This window comes from Bos taurus, unplaced genomic scaffold (assembly GCF_002263795.3).
Source record: "Bos taurus isolate L1 Dominette 01449 registration number 42190680 breed Hereford unplaced genomic scaffold, ARS-UCD2.0 Leftover_ScbfJmS_295, whole genome shotgun sequence".
In the NCBI taxonomy this organism is placed as follows: domain Eukaryota; kingdom Metazoa; phylum Chordata; class Mammalia; order Artiodactyla; family Bovidae; genus Bos; species Bos taurus.
Genome location: NW_020191608.1, coordinates 45,203 through 72,312, shown reverse-complemented (window position 1 = coordinate 72,312; position 27,110 = coordinate 45,203). Strand labels below are relative to the sequence as shown.

Here is a 27,110-nt window from a genome sequence, read left to right as displayed (position 1 = left end):
CAAAACTTCAATGAAACATTAGACCCAATGGATCTAATTGATATCTTCAGGACTTTCCATCCAAATGCAGAAGAATACACTTTATTCTCAACTGCACATGGAACATTCTCTGGGATAGACCACATCTTGGGCCACAAATCAAGCCTCAGTAAATTTAAAAAATTGAAAATATATCACGTATCTTCTCTGACCACAACACTATGAGACTAGATATCAACTACAGGAGAAAAATGTAAAAAAACACAAACTCAGGGAGATTAAACAATTCATTACTAAATAACGAAAAGGTTATTGAAGAAATAAGAAGGGAAATCAAAAGATTCCTAGAAACAAATGACAACAAAAACATGACCACCCAAAACCTATGGGATTCAATAAAAGCACTTCTAAGAGAGAAGTTGATAGCAGCACAATCCTACCTCCAGGACAAGAAAAACTTTGAACAGGCAACACTCTACATTTAAAGCAGCTAGAAAAAGAACCAAAACCCCCCAAAGTCAGCAGAAGGAAAGAAATCATACAGATCAGAGCAGAAATAAATCAAAAAGAAAATGAAGGAAACAATAGCAAAGATTAATCAGACTGAATACTGGTTCTTTGAGAAGATAAGCAAAATGGACAAACCACTAGCCAGACTCATCAAGAACAGAAGGGAGAAAAATCAAATTGACAAGATTAGAAATGAAAAAGGAGAAGTTACAACAGACAACACAGAGATGAAAAGGATCATAAGAGAATGTTATGAGCAACAATATGCTAATAAAAGGGACAACCGAGAGGAGATGGACAGATTCTTAAAAAAGTTCAACCTCCCAAAACTGAATCAGGAAGAAATAAAAATTACAAACAAGCCAATTACAAACACTGAAATAGAAAGTGTTATCCAAAATCTCCCCAAAACAAAAGCCCAGGACCAGATGGCTTCACAGGGGAATTTTATCAAACATTTAGAGAAGAGCTAATGCCTATTTTTCTGAAACTCTTCCAAAAATTGCAGAGGAAGGAACACTTCCAAACTCATTCTATGAGGCCACAATCACCTTGATACCAAAATCAGGCAGAGACAACACAAAAAAGAAAATTACAGGCCAATATCACTGACAAACACAGATGTAAAAATCCTCAACAAAATTCTAGCAAACACAATTCAACAACATATTCAATAGCTCATATACCATGATCAATTCGGGTTTATGCCAGGGATGCAAGGATTCTTCAATATACACAAACCAATTTCAATGTGATGCACCATCTTAACAAATTGAAAAATAAGAACCATATGATCATCTCAATAGAGGCAGAAAAAGCCTTTGACACAATTCAGCACCTGCTTATGACAAAAATGCTCAAAAAATAGACACAGGAGGAACCTTCGTCAACATAGTAAAGGCCGTATAGAATAAACCCACAGCAAACATTATTCTCAATGAGGAAAAATGAAAAGCATTCCCTCTAAGATCAGGAACAAGACAAAGTTGTCCATTCTCATCACAGTTATTCAGCATGGTTTTGGAAGTCCTAGCTATGGCAATCAGTGAAGAAAAAGAAATAAAAAGAATCCAGATCTGAAAAGAAGAAGTAAAACTCCCTCTTTTGCAAATGAAATGATACTACACATAGAAAACCCAAAAGAAACTATCTATTTTCTAGTAAAAGAAAATTACTAGAGCTAAACAATGAATTTAACAAAGTTGTATGATACGAGGTCAATACACAGAAATCACTTGAATTCCTATATACTAACAATGAAAAATCAGAAAGTAAAATTAAGGAGCCAATCCCATTTGCCACTGCAACAAAAAGAATAAAATATCTGGTAATAAACCTACCTAAGGAGACAAAAGACCTGTATATGGAAAATTCTAAGACACCGAGGAAAGAAAAGAAAGACGACATAAACAGGTGGAGAGATATTCCATATTCCTGGGTAGGAAGAATTAATAGTGTGAAAATGACTATATTACCAAATGCAATCTACAGATTCAGTGTGATCACTTTCAAATTACCAATGGCATTTTTCATAGAACTAGAACAATGTATACAATGGACTATTACTCAGCCATAAAGAGAAACACATTTGAGTCAGTTCTAACGAGGTTGACAAACCTAGAGCCTATTCTCCAGAGTGAAGCAAGTCAGAAAGAGAAATATAAATATCATATACTATTCACATATACATGGAATCTACAAAGATTCTGAATCTACAATGGTACTGATGAATTTATTTGCAGGGCAGCAATGGAGAAACAGATATAGAGAACAGACTTATGGACATGGGGGGAGGGAAGTGGGGAGAGGGTGAGATGGATGGAAAGAGTAACATGGAAACTTACAATTCCTTATGTAAAATAGATAGCCAATGGGAATTTGTTGTATGACTCAGGGAACTCAGAAAGGGACTCTGTGACAATCTAGAAAAGTGGGATGGGGAGGGAGATGGGAGGAGGGTTTGGGAGGGAGGGGACATGGGTGTACCTATGGCTGATTCTTGTTGATGTTTGACAGAAAACAACAAAATTCTGTAAAGTGATTATCCTTCAATTAAAAAATAAATACATTTTCTAAAAACCCCATTTGAAAATTTCATCGTTTCCTTCTTTTTTCCCTGTAAACAGCACATAACAGCTCTAATTTTCTTTCTATGCCCTCTTCAATGGCAGATAAAGGTTGAAGGAACAATCTAGATATAAAAAAAGTAGTAAAACTATGATTATCCAAATTGGAGATTTAAAAGTTTTCAAATACATCTATGATTACCAAGCAGAATTCAATATTCATGGAATCAGGAAAGAACAAATGAGCTGAAAAAATCAAGTAACCACAATGACTGAGTTTTAGATATGGAAGAATTTGCATTTTAGTTTAACATGTGTAACAAAGAACTGACATGCTAATTTAACACCTATAAATACTGAAGCTAATAAAGTTTCTTAAAAATAAAACTTGAAAATAACTTCTTAACTTAAAAAAATACTTCTTAAAAATAAACTTCTTAAAATTTTATTCTTTAATAAAATTCTTAAAATGGAATATACATATTACTAGAGATATTTTTTAAAGTAAAAACTTATCTTTCTGAGATAATTTTATAAACTCTGTTGGTAATTCTTTCCTTATAATTTTATAACAAGTAGTCTACATAAGAAAAAAATCATGAATTGTGATTTCATTCATTCAATGTGTGTGACTTGCAGATATTAGGAAAAGATAAATCTGAATCTCTCTGGGGGTGGGGCGGGGTGGAGTTCTACATTTTTTTCTTTAAGACTGTTGCAGCTTAAAATTTTCTCATGTCATGAAGAGAGTTTAAGAATCTCATTTATATAATTATAAATTATAATTTTAGTAAAGGACAAGATAAAATGCTTATTTCCTCTTTATTTTCAAAAAGATTCAAAACCTCCACCAAGATTATACCAAACAGTAAGATAAATTAGTTAAGTACATTCAGTATGTATCAAACAGTAAGTTAGTAACCGCAAGAAACAGAAGGGCCACAAATTCTTAATTCATAATATATCTGCTAAGGCCTAAAATAGAGCTCATCTAGAATTGCCTATGAATGAAAGTTTTGCTAGATTAAATAGAAGACATCGCTTGATTAATTTCAAAGTGAGAATTTTTTTAAAAAGAGAAATTACTTCAAATTGAAATGAACTTCCAGAGGGAACTATATTCAATATAGATATATACATATACAAGTGTAACCAGGTCACATTGCTATACACCTGAAACTAACACAGTATTGTAAATGACTACACTTTAAAGAAAAAACAAAAACAACCACCAACCTCAAAAACAACCACCAAAAAAGCTAAGTATCAAGTTTTCTTTCAGATCTTCATAAAAATCAGCTATATGTCATTCAGAAGAGTATAAGCATTGAGTTTTCACAACCTCACTTTCTCCTAAGTTGAATTTGAAATAATTTATCTCATATTTATAATATAGAGCACCTCCTCTGACTTACCCCCACTATTTCTGTTGTGTTTGTTAAATAATGTTTCATCTGGACCTTCATTCTGTCTCGTATTGATCTTTTTTTAATTTATTTATTTTAATTGGAGGCTAATTACTTTACAATATTGTATTGGTTTTGCCATACATCAACATGAATCCACCATGGGTGTACACGTGTTCCCATCCTGAACCCCCCTCCCACCTCCCTCCCCATACCATCCCTCTGGGTCATCCCAGTGCACCAGCCCCGAGCATCCTGTATCATGCATTGAACCTGGACTGGCGATTTGTTTCACATATGATATTATACATGTTTCTATGCCATTCTCCCAAATCATCCCACCCTCGCCCTCTCCCACAGAGTCCAAAAGACTGTTCTATACATCTTTGTCTCTTTTGCTGTCTCGCATATAGGGTTATCGTTACCATCTTTCTAAATTCCATATATATGCATTAGTATACTGTATTGGTGTTTTTCTTTCTGGCTTACTTCACTCTGTATAATAGGCTCCAGTTTCATCCACCTCGTTAGAACTGATTCAAATGTATTCTTTTAATGGCTGAGTAATACTCCATTGTGTATATGTACCACTGCTTTCTTACCCATTCGTCTGCTGATGGACATCTAGGTTGTTTCCATGTCCTGGCTATTATAAACAGTGCTGCGATGAACACTGGGGTACACGTGTCTCTTTCAATTCTGGTTTCCTCAGTGTGTATGCCCAGCAGTGGGATTGCTGGGTCATAAGGCAGTTCTATTTCCAGTTTTTTAAGGAATCTTCACACTGTTCTCCGTAGTGGCTGTTATAGTTTGCATTCCCACCAACAGTGTAAGAGGGCTCCCTTTTCTCCACACCCTTTCCAGCATTTATTGCTTGTAGACTTCTGGATCGCAGCCATTCTGACTGGCGTGAAATGGTACCTCATTGTGGTTTTGATTTGCATTTCTCTGATAATGAGTGATGTTGAGCATCTTTTCATGTTTGTTAGCCATCTGTATGTCTTCTTTGGAGAAATGCCTGTTTAGATCTTTGGCCCATTTTTTGACTGAGTCGTTTATTTTCCTGGAATTGAGCTGCAGGAGTTGCTTGTACATTTTTGAGATTAATTCTTTGTCAGTTGCTTCATTTGCTATTATTTTCTCCCATTCTGAAGGCTGTCTTTTCACCTTGCTTATAGTTTCCTTTGTTGTGCAGAAGCTTTTAATTTTAATTAGGTCCCATTTGTTTATTTTTACTTTTATTTCCAATATTCTGGGAGGTGGATCATAGAGGATCCTGCTGTGATTTATGTCAGAGAGTGTTTTGCCTATCTTCTCCTCTAGGAGTTTTATAGTTTCTGGTCTTAAGTTTAGATCTTTAATCCATTTTGAGTTTATTTTTGTGTATGGTGTTAGAAACTGTTCTAGTTTCACTCTTTTAAAAGTGGTTGACCACTTTCAATTTGTTAATGTGGTGTATTACATTGATTGATTTGCAGTTATTGAAGAACCCTTGCATCCCTGGAATAAAGCCCATTTGGTCATGATGTATGATCTTTTTAATGTGTTGTTGGATTCTGATTGCTAGAATTTTGTTAGGGATTTTTGCATCTATGTTGGTATGCAGTGATATTGGCCTGTAGTTTTCTTTTTTTGTGGCATCTTTGTCAGGTTTTGGTATTAGGGTGATGGTGGCCTCATAGAATGAGTTTGGAAGTTTACCTTCCTCTGCAATTTTCTGGAAGAGTTTGAGTAGGATAGGTGTTGGCTCGTCTCTAAATTTTTGGTAGAATTCAGCTCTGAAGCCATCTGGTCCTGGGCTTTTGTTTGCTGGAAGATTTCTGATTACAGTTTTGATTTCTGTGCTTGTGATGGGTCTGTTAAGATTTTCTATTTCTTCCTGGTTCAGTTTTGGAAAGTTGTACTTTTCTAAGAATTTAATTTCTTCCACGTCCATTTTATTGGCATATAATTGCTGATAGTAGTCTCTTGTGATCCTTTGTATTTCTGTGTTGTCTGTTGTGATCTCTCCATTTTCATTTCTAATTTTATTGATTCGATTTTTCTCCCTTTGTTTCTTGATGAGTCTGGCTATTGGTTTGTCAATTTTATTTATCCTCTCAAATAACCAGCTTTTGGCTTTGTTGACTTTTGCTATGGTCTCTTTTGTTTCTTTTACATTTATTTCTGCCCTAATTTTTAAGATTTCTTTCCTTCTACTAATCCTGGGGTTCTTCATTTCTTCCTTTTCTAGTTGCTTGAGGTGTAGAGTTAGGTTATTTACTTGACTTTTTTCTTGTTTCTTGAGGTATGCCTGTATTGCTATGAACCTTCCCCTTAGCACTGCTTTTACAGTGTCCCACAGGTTTTGGGTTGCTGTGTTTTCATTTTCATTCGTTTCTATGCATATTTTGATTTCTTCTGTGATTTGTTGGTTATTCAGCAGCGTGTTGTTCAGCCTTCATATGTTGGAATTTTTAATAGTTTTTCTCCTGTAATTGATATCTAATCTTACTGCATTGTGGTCAGAAAAGATGCTTGGAATGATTTCAATTTTTTTGAATTTACCAAGGCTAGATTTATGGCCCAGGATGTGGTCTATCCTGGAGAAGGTTCCGTGTGTGCTTGAGAAAAAGGTGAAATTCATTGTTTTGGGGTGAAATGTCCTATAGATATCAACTAGGTCTAACTGGTCTATTGTATCATTTACAATTTGTGTTTCCTTGTTAATTTTCTGTTTAGTTGATCTATCCATAGGTGTGAGTGGGGTATTAAAGTCTCCCACTATTATTGTGTTATTGTTAATTTCCCCTTTCATACTTGTTAGCATTTGTCTTACATATTGCGGTGGTCCTATGTTGGGTGCATATATATTTATAATTGTTATATCTTCTTCTTGGAGTGATCCTTTGATCATTATGTAGTGTCCTTCTTTATCTCTTTTCTCAGCCTTTGTTTTAACGTCTATTTTATCTGATATGAGTATTGCTACTCCTGCTTTCTTTTGGTCTCTATTTGTGTGGAATATCTTTTTCCAGCCTTTCACTTTCAGTCTGTATGTGTCCCCTGTTTTGAGGTGGGTCTCTTGTAGACAACATATATAGGGGTCTTGTTTTTGTATCCATTCAGCCAGTCTTTATCTTTTGGTTGGGGCATTCAACCCATTTACGTTTAAGGTAACTATTGATGGTATGATCCCGTTGCCATTTACTTTATTGTTTTGGGTTACAGTTTACACTCCCTTTTTGTGTTTCCCATCTAGAGAATGTCCTTTAGTATTTGTTGGAGAGCTGGTTTGGTGGTGCTGAATTCTCTCAGCTTTTGCTTGTCTGTAACGCTTTTGGTTTCTCCTTCATATTTGAATGAGATCCTTGCTGGGTACAGTAGTCTGGGCTGTGGCTTATTGCCTTTCATCACTTTAAGTATGTCCTGCCATTCCCTCCTGGCCTGAAGAGTTTCTATTGAAAGATCAGCTGTTATCCTTATGGGAATCCCCTTGTGTGTTATTTGTTGTTTTTCCCTTGCTGCTTTTAATATTTGTTCTTTGTGTTTGATCTTTGTTAATTTGATTAGTATGTGTCTTGGGGTGTTTCGACTTGGGTTTATCCTGTTTGGGACTCTCTGGGTTTCTTGGACTTGGGTGATTATTTCCTTCCCCATTTTAGGGAAGTTTTCAACTATTATCTCTTCAAGTATTTTCTCATGGCCTTTCTTTTTGTCTTCTTCTTCTGGGACTCCTATGATTCGAATTTTGGGGCATTTAACATTGTTCCAGAGGTCTCTGAGATTGTCCTCATTTCTTTTACTTCGTTTTTCTTTTTTCCTCTTGGATTCATTTATTTCTACCATTCTGTCTTCTATCTCACTAATCCTATCTTCTGACTCCATTATTCTGCTATTTGTTCCCTCCAGAGTGTTTTTGATATCATTTATTGCATTATTCATTATATATTGACTCTTTTTTATTTCTTATAGATCTTTGTTAAACCTTTCTTGCATCTTCTCAATCCTTGTCTCCAGGCTATTTATCTGTGATTCCATTTTGTTTTCAAGATTTTGGATCATTTTCACTATCATTATTTGGAATTCTTTATCAGGTAGATTCCCTATCTCTTCCTCTTTTGTTTGGTTTGGTGGGCATTTATCCTGTTCCTTTACCTGCTGGGTATTCCTCTGTCTCTTCATCTTGTTTATATTGCTGCGTTTGGGGTAGCCTTTCTCTATTCTGGAAGTTTGTGGAGTTCTCTTTATTGTGGAGTTTCCTCGCTGTCGGTGGGGTTGTACGGGTGGCTTGTCAAGGTTTCCTGGTTAGGGACGCTTATGTTGGTGTTCTGGTGGGTGGAGCTGATTTCTTCTCTCTGGAGTGCAATGAAGTGTCCAGTAATGAGTTATGAGATGTCAGTGGGTTTAGAGTGACTTTGGGCAGCCTGTATTGTATATTGAAGCTCAGGGCTATGTTCCTGTGTTGCGGGAGAATTTGTGTGGTATGTCTTTCTCTGGAACTTGTTGGCCCTTGGGTGGTGCTTGGTTACAGTGTAGGTATGGAGGCGTTCGATGAGCTCCTGTCAATTAATGTTCCCTGGGGTCAGGAGTTCTCTGGTGTTCTCAGGATTTGGACTTAAGCCTCCTGCTTCTGGTTTTCAGTCTTATTTTTACAATAGCCTCAAGACTTCTCCATCTATACAGCACCGTTGATAAAACATCTAAGTTAAAGACGAAAAGTTTCTCCACAGTGAGGGACATCCAGAGAGGTTCACAGAGTTACATGGAGACGAGGGAGGAAGGAGACAGAGGTGTCCAGGAGGATAAAAGGGGGAATCAAAAGGAGGGAGACAGATCCAGCCAGTAATCAGTTCCCTAAGTGTTCTCCACCATCTGGCACACACAAAGAGATCCACACTGTTGGGTAGAGAAGAGAAGGGGGATGGAGGAGATAGAGGCAACTTGGTGGAGAAAAAGGAGAGTCCAAAGTGGGAGAGAGCGGTCAAGCCAGTAATCTTGCTCACAAGTAAATGTGGGTACTGAAGATTGGGTTCTTAAAGGTACAAAATTGATAACAAATACCAAAAAGCAAAGATTAAAAATCTAGAGTAGAGGTTGGATTTTCAAAAATTCAATATTAAAGAAAAAAAGTACAAAAAGTATAAAATATATATATATGAAATTTGCTTTAAAAATAGGGTCTCTTTCTCTCTCTCTTTTTTTGCAAAGTAATAGGTTATAAAAATGAAAATTAAAGGAGTAATAGAGGACTTAAAAATTTTTTAAAATTAAAAAAATTAAAGAATGATAATAAAAATAGTAAAAATATATCTAGGACTTTCTCTGGTGTTGTTGTGGGCAGTGTGGGGTCAGTTCATTTTCAGATAGTTCCTTGATCCGGCTTATATTTCTCAAGACCTATAGGCCCCTCCCTATGTAGTCGGTACTAACGACAGGGTTTTAGTCTATTGCACCTGTCACTTCCAAGGAGGTTCCCTCTGTTTTAGCTTCTTCTGTTTGCTGGTCTCTTCAGTGTCTGATTTCGGCCCTGACACAAGGGGGGTGGTGGTGGACACTTTTTTTAGGCTCACTTGTTCAGTCGCACTGTGGGGAGGGAGGGACGCTGCAAACAAATAACACTGGCGTGTGCTTGCAGTGCCTCAGCCACAATGGGCCTGCCCCTGCTCACGGCGCGTGTGCCCTCCCTGCCCACACTGCTCAGGCTCCAGGTTGCTCTGCCAGGAACCGTCCGAGGCCGGCCCTTGGCTTCCTGCACCTCCCAAGTTTAAGCTGCTCAGGTTCAGGCGCTCGGGTAGTCCTCAGAGGTGCAGACTCCGTTGGGCCTGCGTTTTGTGCACTTCCCAGGTCCGAGCAGCTCAGGTGATGAGATGTTTGGTGAGTGCGGTTGCTGCGATTTATCGCCTCCCCCGTCCCTGCCGTTGGGTTTTCTGGGTGTACAACCGGTGCACCTTCTCAGGCGGATGTTGACCGTCCAGAATCCCAAGAAGTCTTGGTTAGCAACGAAGCCTGCTTGCAGTTTGGTAGATAATGCCTCTTTGGGGCCGCGATTGCCCCCTTCCAGCTCTGGCTGCCTTTGCCTGCCTGTCACTGGAGGCAGGGGATGGGTTGGCCTGCAGCCAGCTAGCTCTGCTGAGTCCTTTGTTCTGTGAGTGGGCCTGGTGGTGTCTTAGGTTAGGGGTTTTTGCGTGGTAGCTCTCCCACAGTCTGGTTTGCTAGCCTAAGTTAGTTCCCTCAGATTGCCCTCGGGGCATTCAGGCCCAGTCCTTACTCTAAGCAATGCAGCCCACGCCTCCCTGCCCAGCCCCCGCTTGCTAGTGGAGGATGCAGGCGTCTGCGCTGCTTCTCCGCTGGGGGAGTTACCGTTGGGCATGTAATCTGTGGGTTTTAATTATTAATTTATTTTTCCTCCTGGTTATGTTGCCCTCTGCGGTTCCAAGGCTCGCCACAGACTCGGCAGTGAGAGTGCTTCCTCGTGTTTGGAACCTTCTCGCTTTTTTAAGACTCCCTTCCCGGGATGGAGCTCCATCCCTACCTCTTTTGTCTCTCTTTTTATCTTTTATATTTTTTCCTACCTCCTTTTGAAGACAATGGGCTGCTTTCCTGGGTGCCTGATGTCCTCTGCTGGCATTCAGAAGTTGTTTTGTGGAATTTACTCAGCGTTCAAATGTTCTTTTGATGAATTTGTGGGGGAGAAAGTGGTCTCCCTGTCCTATTCCTCTGCCATCTTAGGACCGCCTCCTCTGTCTCGTCTTGTATTCATCTTATCCTTCTTAAATGAATTCTTCTCCTTCATCCCCCTCCCCGTCTTCATATTCATCTAGCTGTTTTTCCTAATTGCTTTGTAATTTTTTTTCTTTCATAATGGCATACTTAGTATGACAACATTTATAAATCTGAATCATGCAGATATATTGCTCTTATTATCACATCATTTTGTATCATGACTTTGAAGTCTTCCATTTCTGCGGTGGGATGCTTTTTGTCATCATAAGGATCAAGGGAATGGTGTGTAAAAAAGTACAGGGGAAAAAAGAGTTAAAAACAAAACAACTTACCTTTGCAAGACCAAGGCCTGCTAGAGTCTTGAGTGGTTTTGGAAGAGGATCAGGCCTTGGGAAGGCAGGATGAGAGAAGCCCTGGACTCCAGGTGATGGTTTGGGAAGGGTTTCAACCACATCTTCAATTTCACTATCAGAATTATTGTTCTCAGAGAAGTTGGTACTCTCTCGTCTCACAATGCCATGTTCTGTTTCTAATACAGTGAAAACAGGGGAGAGTACATGAGAACCTGTGTCATTTCAAATCAGTGAATAACACCAGGAGGACAGTCTTCAAATAACTTACGGTTTCTCTTGGATTGCTGAAAAGCCTTCATTAGCTTTGCTAAGTTTGGTTTTGGTTTCTTCTGGAGAAGAAAATAAGAGCTTGATGAATAACAAGTATCAACTTGAATAAAAGAATTATAACCTCCCCCATTACTATATGATCTAACACAAAGAACACAGGCTCTGGAGTCATTCAGATGTGGATTCAAAACCCAGTTCTGCCACTGACTAACCTTCTCATAGGGTAAGCATTATGACAGATGACATCAGAAACCCCAGATGTTCCTCTCCTTACCCCTAATTGACTGCTGTACAAATACTATGACACCCACTAGGTTATTTCTCTACCAAAATGTTCTAGAAAAAAAATTTATCCCTGGCAGTTTAGAGTACTAATGAAAAACTAAGACATTTAAATTAATTGCTATACTTTGACATATGCTTGCATGATTTCTATATGCATGAATTATCACTTGGGAAGGGAAATATGAAAGTTTAGATTTTAGTAGAACCTTATTTAGATAGGTTACAAGCACAAACAGGATAAGCTACTTCTATTCTGTTTGTTAAACAACTAAAGACAAATGATTGTTCCAATTTGGTTCTTTCAAAGAAAAAGGGAAAAAAAAACCAAGAGTAAACCTGTAGGGAAATGATCGTGAATGAAAGCCACAAACACACTAAACAGAAAGCCATAATCAAACATGTTCACAATAGAGGCAGAGAGAGATGGACTGAAAGAACAGACACTGAAGAAAAGTATTCTGCAAGGAAAAATTAGGTTAACAGTAAAAAAAAAAAAAAAAGAGGTGGGGGAGGAAAAGAAAGCAAAGAGAGAGACGTTCCTAGTCCAGTACAAACTTAAGGAAAAAAATAAGTATAATAAGGTTTGTGGAAAAACACATATATTTAAAATTCATATACAATAGATCAGTAATATATCAGTATTCTTAAGGATATACTATGAACAAAGCCTCTGTTTTATATGCTTTTATTAATATATAAATTATGCATCTATATTGTTCTTCAAATTTTATGAAAATATCAACATACATTTTATATAAAGCATATATTTAAGACAGAGGCTTTTGTTCATAATATATCCCTAGTATAGCGGTCAGTATTACTCTAAAACTTTTTGTTTATAAATACTACCATATTAGAGTTGAATTTTGCCACTATAAAAAATGTCATTTGCTTAGCCACACATGGTCATCTATCACTACCTGAATGTTGTAAAGTATTACTTGAGAGAGAGAAAAATTGATTAAGAAATATTCCTAACTATTTACTGGGAAAAAGAACTGGTAATCAAAATTCTGAGGAGAATGTATGGCTTGAAAAGAAACATTTAATGGAACACAAGATGGGGCTAAAAAGGTCAAAAATTTTAACCTAAAATTCTCATCTCACAGTTGGTGGACACTGAAAAAAATACTATAACCTTTTACTTTTCACGTATTTCTTATTTATTTCCTTGTTATGCAGGACCTCCTTCCTCAACATAACTCAACTGAACTATATTACCTGTAACATTATATAGGATACCATTTCTCTCTTCATTTATTCACATTCAAAAACTATTAACATGATTCTTACACTCAAGACCTATGCTACATGCTCCAGGAGATGCACAATTGTTTCCTGAACTCCACTAGCTTACACTGATACGGGGCTATAAGATGAATACTTCAATCACAGTAATACAAAATGTCTGAAATCTGAAGTTTTAGAATGTGACACAAGAACTTGGAGTAGGTTTTTTTAAAACTACAATAGAAAAAAAAATCTCAAGTTGTAAGTTTTATCTTACGGTTATTAAAAGTCTCTGCTTCTATGAAGTGAAAGTTGCTCAGTGGTGTCCGACTTTTTGCAACCCCATGGACTATATGGTCCATGGAATTTTCCAGGCCAGAATACTGGAGTGGGTAGCTGTTTCCTTCTCCAGGGGATCTTCCCAACCCAGGGATTGAACCCAGATCTCCTGCATTGTAGGCAGATTCTTTACTGTCTGAGCCACAAGGGAAGCCGCTTCTATAGCTGGCTATTATTTTAGGCAAACATGCATTCTTCAATGAGATGAAGAGTTGTGAATATACTCTTAATGGAATGCTTGAGAAAACACAGTGGAATCCCTTTATAATATGGATTTTGGAGAAACAGAATTTTAATTTCTAAATCTCTGTAACTTCAACTTTTATTTTAGTCTTAATGCAGAACCAAGACAGAAACAGAGAAAGAAAAAAAAAAAAAAAAAGGCCCTCCTAACAACTCTGCTGCTGCTGCTGCTATGTCGCTTCAGTCGTGTCCGACTCTGTGCGACCCCATAGACGGCAGCCCACCAGGCTCCCCCGTCCCTAGGATTCTCCAGGCAAGAACACTGGAGTGGGTCGCTATTTCCTTCTCCAATGCATGAAAGTGAAAAGTGAAAGTGAAGTCACTCAGTCGTGTCCGACTCTTTGCCACCCCATGGACTGCAGCCTACCAGGCTCCTGTGTCCATGGAATTTTCCAGGCAAGAGTACTGGAGAGGGTTGCCAATGCCAAGAAACCAAAATAAAGTGTCCAGGGGTGGTGGGTAGTGGGGGAGGGGGCAAGTAGATGATATATGCTATATAGTTTTGGAACTGAAAGGCTCCAGGAAGATTCCATGATTATTAAAATAAGTAATTATATCCACTAAAGACATCACTATGAGTGTTGCAAAAGTCATGTCCTTATGGTTTGAAATTCACAGTAAGACTCTATCCTTGACCAAAATTCATATTTCCTTCACTGTGGGAAAGCTTTTCCCAATACAATTTTCCTGTCACTCTATATTTTCCAGCCCATTGTTCTCTTCACCCCACCTTCAGTATTTAGCAAAGTTAAAAATAAAAAAAAAAATCAACTAGTCATATTTTTATAAAATAGTTTGCCCTGAAGAACTTTCCATTACAAACATAAAACAGTGAGAGGGACACCATTGCTGAATTTAAGAGTAAACACTACATGAAACTGAATTCAGAGCATGAAAACTAATTTCACAAGAGACTACTTTACCTTGGTTTCAGAACCTAAGACGTCATCATCTGATGTAGGCCATGAATCCACACCAGGTTTGTTGGAAAACCTTTAGAGCATAAACACAATGAAAATGAGTGAGTTCATTTCTCTAAATGAAAAAAAAAAAAAAAAAGAAGCAAGTGAAAGTTTGGCTATCTATGTAGTAAACGAAGTTTCTTGACATAATTAAAATTTGGCCTCTGTTTTAAAACATTTTTTGAAAGATATTTTGATGTGGACCATTTTAAAAGTCTTTATTGAATTTGTTGCCATGTTGCTTCTGTTTTATGTTTTGGCTTTTTGACCCCAAGGCATGTGGGATCTCAGCTCCTCCTACCAGAGATTGAACCCATACCACCTGCATTGGAAGGAGAAGTCTTACTAACCATCTTAACCACTGCACCCCCAGAGAAGTCTCCAAAAGAGATTTTAGTTACCTATTTCTGCTTCCATCTCTCCCAACCTAGGACATATCTAGGTAAGACTCATTCTTAGTTTCCATAATAAAGACTGACAGCCAATATATTGGCAGAGCCTGAAAATAACATGTTTTCACCAAGTCCTAATAGCTGAACTGAAAATCTAACTGATGGACTGACGTAACTTTTGTTTGCCCAAACTGCAATAAACCTGGTGACTTAAAGCAGAAGGACATACTGCTCCTTCTCCATTGTCTGTCCCTGGTTCAGAGCCTAAACTGTGTCCATCAAAAATGGCAGTCTTGGTCCTTCAGCAGGGAAATCACTTATGGAGAAGGCCCCATTCCTCCCCTTCACTGTAAAGGAATACAGGAGTTCCCCGCAATGTCTAAAACTTAAAATGGACACAAGTCAAAGAAATAATTTATATGTTTCACTTATATGCTACACGGGTACTTCTCAATCTCTGCTGAGGGACAGGAGAGTGGATGTTGGAGCCAGGCAGGCCAGCTGTCAAATCACAGGTCAACTCATTTTAACCATGGAATCATGGTTCATTCATCAACCTCCCCAAACCAGTTGCCTAATTACGTAAAATAGGACGCAGTTACTTTACAAAGCTGTTCTGATGACTCTATGAGGTCACAAATGTTAAGCACATAATGCAGTCTCTAACCCAGAGTAGAACACTCAACAAACATTAGCTTCTCTTCTCTGTGTGTTCTCTTAGTAACACGTACAATTTTAAAAAATTCGTTAAATCCTACCTGCTTAAAGAGTCTTCTTCAGAACTCTTAGCCGCTATTAAAGAAAAAAGTAAGACACATTTTAAATCAACAAAAGAAAAATACAGACGATTAAAACCTCAAGACTGATGTTTTGTTTAAAAGTATTCCTTTGGGACCACACCTGGAGACCACACTAGAGGGAGTAGTGATCGTATTATCCTCATGGGCCACTAATACCGAAGAACCATTGCTCTCCTTATAGTCATCAAATGTAGAACAGAAAGAAAGAAGGAAGAACTGCTGTTTACAATGACCATAATCCTAACCAAACTCCTGGAGACTGACAGAAAATGATACTGCACCATTAATAGAATCAGTACGATAAGCTGACAAGAGCACGCTTAAACAGCACAGTGTTCCTGGACTTCCATTGCCTGGAGCAGTGAACAGAGGAACAGGTGTCTTGCTGGGACACAACACAAATTCTCTGGCTCTTCAGTTCAGGATGAAAACGCCCTCTCACAGGGAAGCTTGGTCCACAGGCACTGAACTTCAGAGCGTGGGAAAACATAGGAAACAAAGTCTTCCTGGCCCTCTTTCCAGATGTAAGAAAAGTATGAGAGATGTAGTGATTCCAGATTTAGAAAGGATGATCTCTTGAAAGGGAGGTGGGGGAGGGCAAATGGGTGAAGGGGGTCAGCTGGGTGGTGGGGATGAGGACTAGACTTGTGGTGAGCAGGCAGTAGGGTACACACAAGCTGAACTTCTTACTGTTTTAAATATATGTGTATACGTACTAATACATGTGAAAAGTACACTCTCTTGAGACTATTTCCTTCCATTGTTCAAGGGTATCTGGACCACCTAGAGCAGGATGGTCTAAACAGTGCTCTGTTCTACTGAGGGATATATCATTATATCAATCCTGCCCATTATATGGCAAATGTTGATAGAAATGCTTTTTCAGCTTGGAAGGCATTCGTCATCAGATCCTAAGCTGATGAATAAGGGGAGGAAGGGAAGGATGGAAGGAGCTACAGACTCTGGTGCTGTTGGACAACATTTCACATGTGTCATCATGATCTGATGCTGGAGGGATGACTCACATGGAGGGAGAGGGGTCCTCCAAGCTCAAGCCTGGAGGGCAGGGGCAGTGATTTTTAAATGTTTGCACCCTGTAACATCAGAACAATGCTTGGTACGTAAAAGACACTTGATAGTTATCTCTTCAGTGAACAAATGAGCAAATAAATAAGAATGATTTCCTTGAAAAGTCTGTTTAGAAAACTATAGAAAGTAACCAGGGACAACTCTATTCTGTTCTGAGCATATCGAAGACCAAGACTCTATGTCATCTCTGTATCTTCTCTAACCTACAGAAGTCCTTTGATGGATGTTGTTGTTGTTCAGTCACTGAGTCGTGTCCAACTCTTTGCGACCCAATGGACTGTAGCTCACCAGGCTCTTCTGTCCATGGGATTTCCCAGGCAAGAATACTGGAGTGGGTTGCCATTTCCTTCTCCAGGGGATCTTCCCGATCCAGGGATCAAACCAGTATCTCAGGCATTGCCAGGCAGATTCTTTATTACTGAGCCACCTGGGAAGCCCCTTTTGATTAGAGGTCTACTAAGTTTAAAGGTGTTCTCAGACAGCTTGTACAATGTGCTAGATGCCACATCAAGGGGACATAGTGGTGTTTTTGCTAATGTGAAGTGTTTTGGGTCTTTTATTAGAATCTGCAGAGTCCCAAGTTGATCTATTTGAAAATCTATTATGATAATCTTTTAAAGAATGGCAACAGAACATGTTGTGCTTACAAAACTATACTATCGTGACAATCATCCAACACACAGAAGGAAACATCTGGTTCTAATGAAGCCAACCTATCTCACTCTTTTTGGATCTGTGAGGAATAAAGGTGGTAATAGAGACCTTGTTGGTACAATAGGCAAAATAACCGGTGGTTCTCAACTAGGCATTGCTTTTCTGATCTGTACTATTCCAAGGTATCTTTCGAAAGTAATCTCTTCCTGGTACGCTGCACACTGGCTCAGCATTGCAGTTCTTACTGTTTATCATTTCTTATCCTACCAGGAAGGGATTGTTGAGGTTCCCAGTTTAAATGATGGTAACTTTTTTAATGAGACTAATCACTACACAGTAACTAATAACTATTCATTCACTAAATGCAAACTATTTGTAAAAGTTAAAGTTCCACTTTTATAAGAGGTCCAATTTGTTATAATATGATTATAGATGAAATATATATCATACTAACAAACATTTTTTCTAATTTACACAAAAATCTAATACAGGATTTTAGCGGCTGTGATTAAATACATGGAATTCTTTTCAGACAATACTGTCTCTGATGTTAAATTACCTACAATTAACTTCTTTAACAATTCTGAATACTAGACTATTAAGAAATTAATTTAAAAATAAAATACACGTGCATTTTACACTAATTTTATCATAGTTCTTTCATTATTGAAACTTCCTCACTCCTACTTTATCTATGGTAGAATCACCAAGAGTAATTCATTATTATCAGATGACGTACCTGGGTTGCTTTTTTGGGGAGTAGTTTTAGGCCTTTTTTCTTTATATTCAGAGATCAGTTCGCAAATGCTATGTGTTAAAAATGTGATAAATAATATTTTAACACTAATATGAAAAACAACTACAAAATATGTTAAATTCTTAGATTATTTCAGACAGACAATGTCAGCGATAATATCAAAACTACAATTGTTCCATACATTTCAAGTTTCTAAGTTCTACAATGTTTTACTTAGTATGTATTTAAAGGAGAAAGAAAAGGAAGATGAAGTAGTCATGAACTGAGGGCAATATAGCTCAGAAGATTAACTAGATTTAGCTTGGCATATGAAAACTCTTTCAAACTTGCAAATCCTAGTTCTGTAACCAACCGCTCTTTGTTTCTAGAAAAGTTGCTTCTCTTGAGTTCAAAGTCTTCCTCTACACAACTGGGATCTTACTGCCTTATTTCACAAGGGGATTAAGAGGATTTAATGGGATAATATATCCCCAAAATGCTTGCAGAATGGAATAATTTGTTCTTGAACTTTATTGCTGGAACTACTTTGAAATCCCAAATAAAACCAATGTCTGTTTTCTTATATGTTTAGCATTCAAGGGTTGCAGGAAACTGTTATTAATTATGGTGATCAGTTGTTCTTTGTGGTTCGTAATTTAGGGAACCTCAGCTCTTATATAATTTGTACCTAAATTTATTTATAAAATATGAACTCACTACATTAGAGAACATAATTATCCCCCATTATTGCAGCTAATCACACCAAGTGCAGAAAACTAATCACAATCAAGACCTGGCCTGGACCGCTACTCTCCATTCTCTCCATTCTCTACCTGCTCAAACTCTCAACCAGCAGATCTTTTTGACAATGATGCTTAATCTCCGTGTTCATCTCCGATTCACTTGGAAGACGTTACCCTACTCTTACAATGGATCCTGGCAAGTCCTAGGCAGGGCTTACCTTTCTAAATTCCTCTCTGAACTAGCTTACTTGAGATTTAAGGATTTCTGGTAAATGGGGCAGAGACTCAGAAAAAACATTTTTTTTTATCTGCCTCAACATTTATGGTTGAGGCAGATAAATCCTATGGAAGATTTTCATTCTTACAGGAAACAGATCCCATGAGGGGGCCAACTGTAACTATGGAATCTCAGGCAAGTTGACACCCACTACTCTGGGAAGGATGACAGGGAACCTATGACCTAAGGAAAGGTGCCCCCACAGGATAGAAGCTGCCTGCACCAGACAACTCTCACTGGTCATGTAACAAGTAACAGTTAAAATTCTTTTTGGCTGCAGTTTAGTGATAACTGGCATTTTAATGTAAACACTTACATATTAAAACCACTAATAGCAGCATATTCTTCTGCAGTCCGTCCAAAGACATCTTGAGAAAAGACGTCAGCACCTCGCTGAAGGAGAAGACTGACTACATCGGTACATTCATAATTGACAGCAAGTATGAGGGCGGTTCTAAAACAACAGAGAGATGACGTCACCCTCAGGAAGTTGAGTTAACTTACGGAAACAGCTCGTTTGATATGTTTTACCAAGTTAACATCTTGCCCTTCCATGAAGAACTGACCATTTACATGCTCAAGTCTACATCCTTGTAAATTACTTCCATGGCTAAAATGAAGGGATGGAAAAGAAGCCTCCTGCCCCACTGGGATGGCACGCAGCAGCAGTTACTATTTCAAAAGTCCCTGATGAGGACTCCCCTGGTGGACCAGGGGCTATGACTCCAGGCTCCCAATGCAGGGGGCCCAGGTTCCACCCCTGGACAGGGAACCTCATCCCACATGCTGCAACTGAGAGTTCCCACAACTAAGACAGCACGCAGTCAAATAAATAAATGCTTTAAAAAAACAATAACAAAGTCCTTGATGGACAAGAAACTATGCTGAGGTCACTTATCTGAGGCAGGTGAGTATTTAAAGGACGAATCCCCCATTTCCTCCTTAGTCTGATATATTATGCTTCAAAGTCAGCTAGAGGTTGGGTTAAGCAAAGGCTATTTGCAGGCTTAAAACAAAAATATTAACAATAATGGAAATAAAAATAGTCACCGTGGCACTTAATGATGTTGACAAGCATGTGCTCTTCACTAAATGAAATACTATATATACACACAGCCACCTTTGAAGGATGCATTACTATTTGCCTTTTTATACCAGGAAACTTATTTGCTGATGATAAGTACTGTGCCCAAGGTCATAACTCTAATAGGTAGGAAAGCTAGGAGTTGAACCCAGTCTGAATCTAAAGCCCATCATTTTCGTCTGTATCATCCACCTCTGACTTATCTTTGTTAAAGGAACTGTTTATCCAATTAAACCTATCATTCTTCCTTCTACCTTCATTTAAAATGAAAACATCAAAATGTACTAGAAATGAAAAAGGATAAAAACTGGTGAGCCCACAGTATCTGGGGACAGGGATTACTCATCACTTTTTTGTTGCTGCTTAGTCACTAAACTGTGAAGGACTCTTCTGCAATCTAATAACATCAGTATATTTCAAAGAAAGTAACTGAAAACAAAGAGTCACCCAAAAGACAAAATCAAGTCCTTTATGTTTAGTATGCATCTTTTAAGGAAAAATATATACGAAGTAGAGGTTAAACAATCGTTATAAAATAATTAAGAAATTCAATACTGTCATAAGGTAAACTGAAAAGCAGAATCCATATTTTATAAAGCTAATGAAACTAGTATGAAACCCCTCAGCTACTACAAGATCAACCAGAAAAAAGAATAGGTTGCATATGACATCACTCAATATTATAAAGGAATATGAATCCTGCTATATATTCCTGCTATATAGTTTTTCACGATTCCCAGTCAGAATAATTAATTTTCTACCTAACTGATGAAGTGTTGATCACAAATGAAACCTGTTATTAATTTAATCTTGATCTTAGCACTCGAGAACAGCACTAAGGTTTTTAAAAAGAAAAAGAACAACTGTACCTTTTCATCTTATCAACCGCATGTATATCTGCTTCTTTTTTTACTAAAAATTCCACCATTTGCTGTTTCCTTTCACTTATGGCAAGTAAGAGTGGTGTAAGGTCATCCTGTAAAACAGGAAAAACCATTTCTAATGTACACAGTTAACCTATTTCTAAAGTGAACGGAAAATCATGCAATAGATTCTCTGAACTTAAACATATAAAGTAAATAAAAGGGAGCTCCTCCTCCTCATCCCCTGGCGCGCCTTCTATCTCTTCAAGATGCTCCTCCTCCTGGCCTTCCCTGGGGGTCCAGGGGCTAAGACTTGAGTTCCCAAGGCAGGGGGTCCAGGTTCCATCCCTGGTCAGGGAACTAGATTCCACGTGCCGAAACTGAAGATCCCACGTGCCACAACTAGACCCAGTGCAGCCAAATACGTCTTTCAAAAAGATAACTAATAAAATGCTCCTCCTCTACCTCTTCCAAAGATGAACCACAGAGTCATTCTCTAAAACTCACTTTCAACATTTACTGGTTCCAAAGATCTTTGCTTCTATCATAGTATTTATCAGGAATATTGTAGTATTTACTTGCTCTATTACTAGTCTCAACACTCCTCCAGAGAGAATCAATCAGCTACCAAATCAACTGCATATTTTAGGAACAATGCTGAGGCAGGACTATATAATATTATCTGTAGCATGCATAACCTATCCAAGGATGACCAGGAGTAACCTCATGAGGTTTACAGACATTCCAATGGGAATATTATCCTCTACACGAACACGCAAAGAGAAAGGTTGTTTTGTGTTTTTTTTTCCTTCCAAAAAACCAAGTGTGGGCACCATGTTTTTTGGCTTTCTCAGCAAAGTCTCCTGAAATTTAATCTTACTCACTCTCCTTTGCTTGTTCCTTCCCCCACCCTTAAGTTAACCTGACAGGTCAGCTTTAGCTAGATGCTGTTTTGACACAGAACAACACCGCTTATCTTCAAAGACCTTTCTTGACGACTCTCATGTAATTACCTCCAGACCTCCAGGAGGAAGCTTCCTTAATCCCAGTGTTCTGGTCTCTGTCTTGCTTTACTGCTCTTAGTTAAAGATTACAAGGTCAGTTCAGTTCAGTTCAGTTCAGTCGCTCAGTCATGTCTGACTCTTTGCGACCCCATGAATCGCAGCACGCCAGGCCTCCCTGTCCATCACCAACTCCCAGAGTTCACTCAGACTCACGTCCATCGAGTCAGTGATGCCATCCAGCCATCTCATCCTCTGTCGTCCCCTTCTCCTCCTGCCCCCAATCCCTCCCAGCATCAGAGTCTTTTCCAATGAGTCAACTCTTCGCATGAGGTGGCCAAAGTACTGGAGTTTCAGCTTTAGCATCATTCCTTCCAAAGAAATCCCAGGGCTGATCTCCTTCAGAATGTAAGTTACCAATAAATATGCAGTCAGCGTTTTCTCAGGGAGTTGCTCTTCCGTGAATTCTCCCTGCGCTCTCTCTCATAATCCTGTGTGTTTGGGAGACTCATTCAGTGTGAAACTGCCACAACCAACTTAAAATTCTAATTTGAAAAATTCAATCCCATCCTTAAGAAATTCTTTTAAAATATGAAATCAATTATACATTAATTCGACTGTATTTAAAATCTTGAAATAGTTATCAAAATAAACTATAAAACAAGAATTGGAAACTCAAATGCTTATGGAGGGAAAGCTGGTGGCCTGAGTAAGTGAAAAAGCCAGGTGAGGCTGGCAAACCTGTGAACACACGCCCCATACAGAAGGGGAGGCCTCCACACGCAGAGCAAACAGGGGCGGCCTCCACACGCAGAGCAAACAGTAGAATGGGCTCAAGGGGGACCAGATTGAGTTCTCCAAGAAGCCTGAAATGCAGACTTCCGCATGAGTTTGCTAAGTTTTAAATGTTGACTCAGTCTGTGGAGGTAGGTAAGCTAAACATATCCAAGGACCACATTTGCTCTGTAGCCCACTTGTGGTTTCACGTTTTGCCGTTTCCAAACAGGTGGGCATAAAGCAAATATTTGTATGTGAAAGCTTTCCTTTCTTTAGTATCATGTGTTTCACAAGAAAAGTGGGTCTCAATATGTAATAAAAATTGCTGTTGACTCATAATTTTATTAAAATAAATTTAAAAAACAAGACTCAAAATTCCCACTTTAAGAATGTTTCCACTGCTTGTTAAAACTACAATCTATTTCCAGAATTCTCCCAGATTATTAACCAAATGGATAATGAGTTCCTAAGACTGCTGAAACTAAATCATTAAAAGAATCCCCATCTGTACTAACTTCATGGGTTTTGATGTTTAAAGCTGTCGTCTTGCTTATGCCAGGGCTCAGCAAATCTAACACACGCACTGCAAGAGTCTGTCCTGCTGACACCAAAAGAAGGCTCACGAGTTACTATTACTGCAGTCAGGAAAACACTGTTGGTAACAAACATCTGTTGACCTAATGACCTGGTTGATAGCAGAAGGTATAAAATTCTTAAAGGGTCAGACTCTACAGACGAAGTGACTTCGCCATGAGCAAATCTCTAAAGACTCTTGGAGTGTCACTGAATAATTAGTGGTTGGAAGAAAAAGGAGTTATATTATTCAAGCCAATAGATTTTGCCAAAAATATTCCTTTTAACTTCTCAATCACAGAGGCAGAGGAAAAAGTCTGGCTAATATTGTTGCAAAGGAGGGAGCTGATGGAAGTAGCCAGCATTGATCAAACTCCAACTCTTCTATCGATTACTTATTTTTGAGATAGGTGCACTTAGAAATTATCCTTAATCACTCCACAGTTCTTCACTAAGGATCGTATCAGAATCTCAAGGAAATATTTCTAAATACACATGTCCAGGCTTTCCTCGATTTATTTCATCAAAATCTTCAGGGAACAGCCTAGGCTTGTAAATTTTTTTATAAACTTTCCCAAGTGATTGTGGTTTTCACCAGCACACTCTAGCTGAGAATTAGCGCAGCAAACATTCCAGTCTCATCTCTCACCCACATGGCCAATTCCTTCTCTTACTTGAGGATTTGAAGAAAAAAGAAAAGTATAAGAGGCAAGAGTCATCAAAACAGAATTAAATTTTCCTGGGTAAATAATGGTAGAACAGCGACTAATAAACACAAAAGGCAACCTGATCTCATTGTTTATAAACTCCTTACTTTCCATCAAGACCTTCTAGATTGAGAGCAGAGTCCAGACTCTTGTCTAACTGGCTGTTTCTGCCAGAATAGGATAATATTTCTGTTAAATATTTGTTCTTCTCTTTTTTTCCCAACTTAATCACCACCTGTTCACTGCTGATCTGATTTCTGCAAAGTCTTCCTAAAATTGGTATCTAGGCAAGTCTCCAATTCACTCAATCTCTTTCTCAAAATAACAACTATTGTCCTGAGACTGAAAAGCACCTTACCGAAATACATAAACTGAAGGGGAAAAAAACCCCCCAAAAACCAAAACCTTGGGACTTCTGTGGTGGTTCAGTGGCTGGGTCTCAGTGCTCACAGTGCAGGGGGTCTGGGTTCAATCCCTGGTCAGGGAACTAGATCCTGCATACTGAAACTAAGACCCAGCACAGCCTAATAAATATTTTTAAAAAACACCTCTTCTTGGCATATCCCAACTGCCAAAATCCCAACTTGATCTGCATTTTTCACCTGCCCGCTCCTTTGCCTTTCCTTTTAGCCTCTGAAGCCTTGGGCAATGAGAGAGAAATCATTTTTATATAAATCATTTTTTCATAAAATTGGAATGTGTTAGCAGCAGCAAGATTTCTACTATGTTGTCAAATGCTTGTTTGAGTTTTAAGACAAAGTCTATTTCCAAGGCAAATTTTGCTTTACTGTGTTATTTTAGACTAATTAGAAAAAAAAATTTTTTTTTCAATAAGGGAAAAATACTTGGAAAAAGTTTTACCTTTAACAAGTGCAGTGTTATCACAAATATCTGCCATCAACACAAAAAAGAATGCTTTACTCCCTAATGCTTCTTGAGCAATATCATGATTTAAAGTGATATCTTAGACAATCAAGTGCTTTCAAAATATTTTCACTCAGGGAAGGCTGGAGCTTCCAAACAAGGAAAACTGAGCCCACCTGTGAGAGTTGGGGAGCTCTCTCTGCAGCTCCTGGCCGAGCTGCAGCCACAGGAGAAAGAGCAGGAGGGGCAGCTTCACCATCATCAGCTGCCCACACTCAGCTGCAGCCCCGCTGAGCGCCCCCCAGGGCTGAGCATGGGAGACCCACTTGTACCTGGAGAACCAAGTGGTCACCAGCACAAGTGAACACCCTTGCTGGGTGTTGATTCTCTGAGTAATCCCTGGTCCTACATTCTACAATACAGATACCATCGTATTTATTTCATCCTGGGTTTGAGTTAGGCTGTGCTCAGTCCACTTTCTTCATTAGCAAACAGTATCCTTTTATTCTTAAAGACTGATGATTTTCCAGCAGAGCTGGAAACTGCATCTTCAAAAGGTCTGCACCTGGATGCAAAAAATCAAGTTTTTCAACAGGAGTTATTATCTATGAAACTAGTGCAAAAGAAATGTAAAAAACTAGAGAGGAGAAAGAAGTTGGAACAAGAAGTAGTGACCCTCAGAAGTCATACAGAAGTGAATATGATAGAACACGGTCAAGTAGAGCAATATCAACAGGAGAGTGAAGAAAGAGCGAGACAGGATCTCGTAGAGAAATTAAGAGAAGTCACCATGTTTTGCAGATTACTTTGTTGGTCTGTCCTGTGCTTGAGTTCACTCTCCCTGCACAGTACATTTTGGATGTATGCAGCGCAGGTGTTTCCTCTGCCTCCCTTAGAGCAGTTAGATTTGTAGATTTCTGGAAGGAAGGGGGGCGCTTGTTTTCCCTTTTAATATTTCAGTTTCCATCACAGTTATCACTAAATTGACCTTTCAGAATGATTCTCACTAGAGAATCCTTTTACTTATAAGACCAATTGGTAAAAAACAAGACCATTAAGAAGAAAAGAAAATATTGTGGTTTAGAACTGGTACCATCCTCTTGAATTATTCTTAAATTATCTTGTTCAATTTTTAAAATTTTAAGTTGATCCTCTTATTCTTTACATTATCAGATTATATAAGTACTACTGTAACAGTGATTCCACTTTAATTTTATAATTCAGATTTAATTCACTTCACATTAACAATAATTGTTTTAAACTTCCGCTCTTTTTTTTTTTTTTCACCCTTGAAATCGCTCTCTGAATCACTGACTCAAAACTAAAGGGAATAAATATAATTTTCCAGGTTAATGATTATTTTAAAAATGTTATCTTTTTCAATTTGCCTTAGACACAAGCTGGATTTCAACAGATGGAAGTCAGAATTAAAGACTTGGAATCTGAACTCTCCAAAATGAAAAGTTTGCAAGAAGATTCTAATAAAGCAGAGTTGGAAAAATATAAGCAACTCTACCTAGTAGAATGTGAACTCATAAAGTCATTGGAAGATAAACTAGACAAGTAAGTCAAAACACAGAATCACAGAAACAAAATTTAGTTCATTGATTTGTCCCTAAAGCCTAATTTTTTTAAATTTTATTTTATTTTTAAACTTTACGTAATTGTATTAGTTTTGCCAAATATCAAAATGAATCCGCCACAGGTATACATGTGTTCCCCAAGTGGGGACGTGAGACTCGTAGGAAGGGAAAGCTAACTAGCTGGCCACTGCTAAGGGGGCGCCCTAAGACCGACTGTTAGCACTGTGTCAAGGCTTCCCGCACTATGTACAGGCGTGCTTATGAAATAGGGGAAATGAACACATGGGTTAGAGGCAGGGTAAGTCACAAAGTGGCTAAAAGTAATGTAGTGACCCGAGTGAGGGGTGTGGAGGATGGAAAGGGCAGATCCCACCGGCAGTGCCCAGTCCAGGCTTCCCCACTATCTGAAAGCAGAGCGCTCCTAGGAAGCCTTTCATAAGCCAAAGCAGCATAAAGCAAAGAAGCAGGGACCTGAGGACACATTCTGCTAGTCGATACATGAAATGAATATGCACAAGTGAAGCACAGGTGCTCCCAGACGGGGCTTAGGGCTGTGGCGACTTGATGCTGAGATGTGGGGTGTGGCTTCCCGGGAAGGAGCTCAGTGCGGCCAGTCTCC

The 27,110-nt window shown here is 38.5% G+C and overlaps 2 protein-coding genes across 5 annotated transcripts in view; one reads left to right on the top strand and one right to left on the bottom strand.

Moving 5' to 3' along the window:
• LOC104976433 (ankyrin repeat domain-containing protein 26-like) overlaps window positions 1-27,110 on the bottom strand; it is a gene marked incomplete at its 5' end in the record, with an annotated part of 77,643 nt that overhangs the window by 16,013 nt on the left and 34,520 nt on the right. The window contains 6 exon segments of the mRNA XM_059884479.1: window positions 10,999-11,195; window positions 11,288-11,348; window positions 14,310-14,379; window positions 15,499-15,532; window positions 18,023-18,090; window positions 20,993-21,099. Of these exon segments, the coding sequence (XP_059740462.1) occupies window positions 10,999-11,195; window positions 11,288-11,348; window positions 14,310-14,379; window positions 15,499-15,532; window positions 18,023-18,090; window positions 20,993-21,099 (537 nt within the window).
• The window catches only part of LOC101903895 (ankyrin repeat domain-containing protein 26-like), a 42,382-nt gene that overhangs the window by 10,994 nt on the left and 4,278 nt on the right, over window positions 1-27,110 (top strand). The window contains exons 1-3 of one of the 4 annotated variants that reach the window (XM_059884480.1): window positions 14,440-14,790; window positions 19,393-19,946; window positions 26,302-26,471. In XM_059884480.1, coding sequence (XP_059740463.1) covers window positions 26,323-26,471 — 149 coding nt within the window. In that variant the 5' untranslated portion in view covers window positions 14,440-14,790; window positions 19,393-19,946; window positions 26,302-26,322. Of the gene's footprint in view, window positions 1-14,438; window positions 14,791-19,392; window positions 19,947-26,301; window positions 26,472-27,110 lie in introns of those variants that run through there. The other 3 variants (XM_024989174.2, XM_059884482.1, XM_059884481.1) reach the window with 3 other exon arrangements.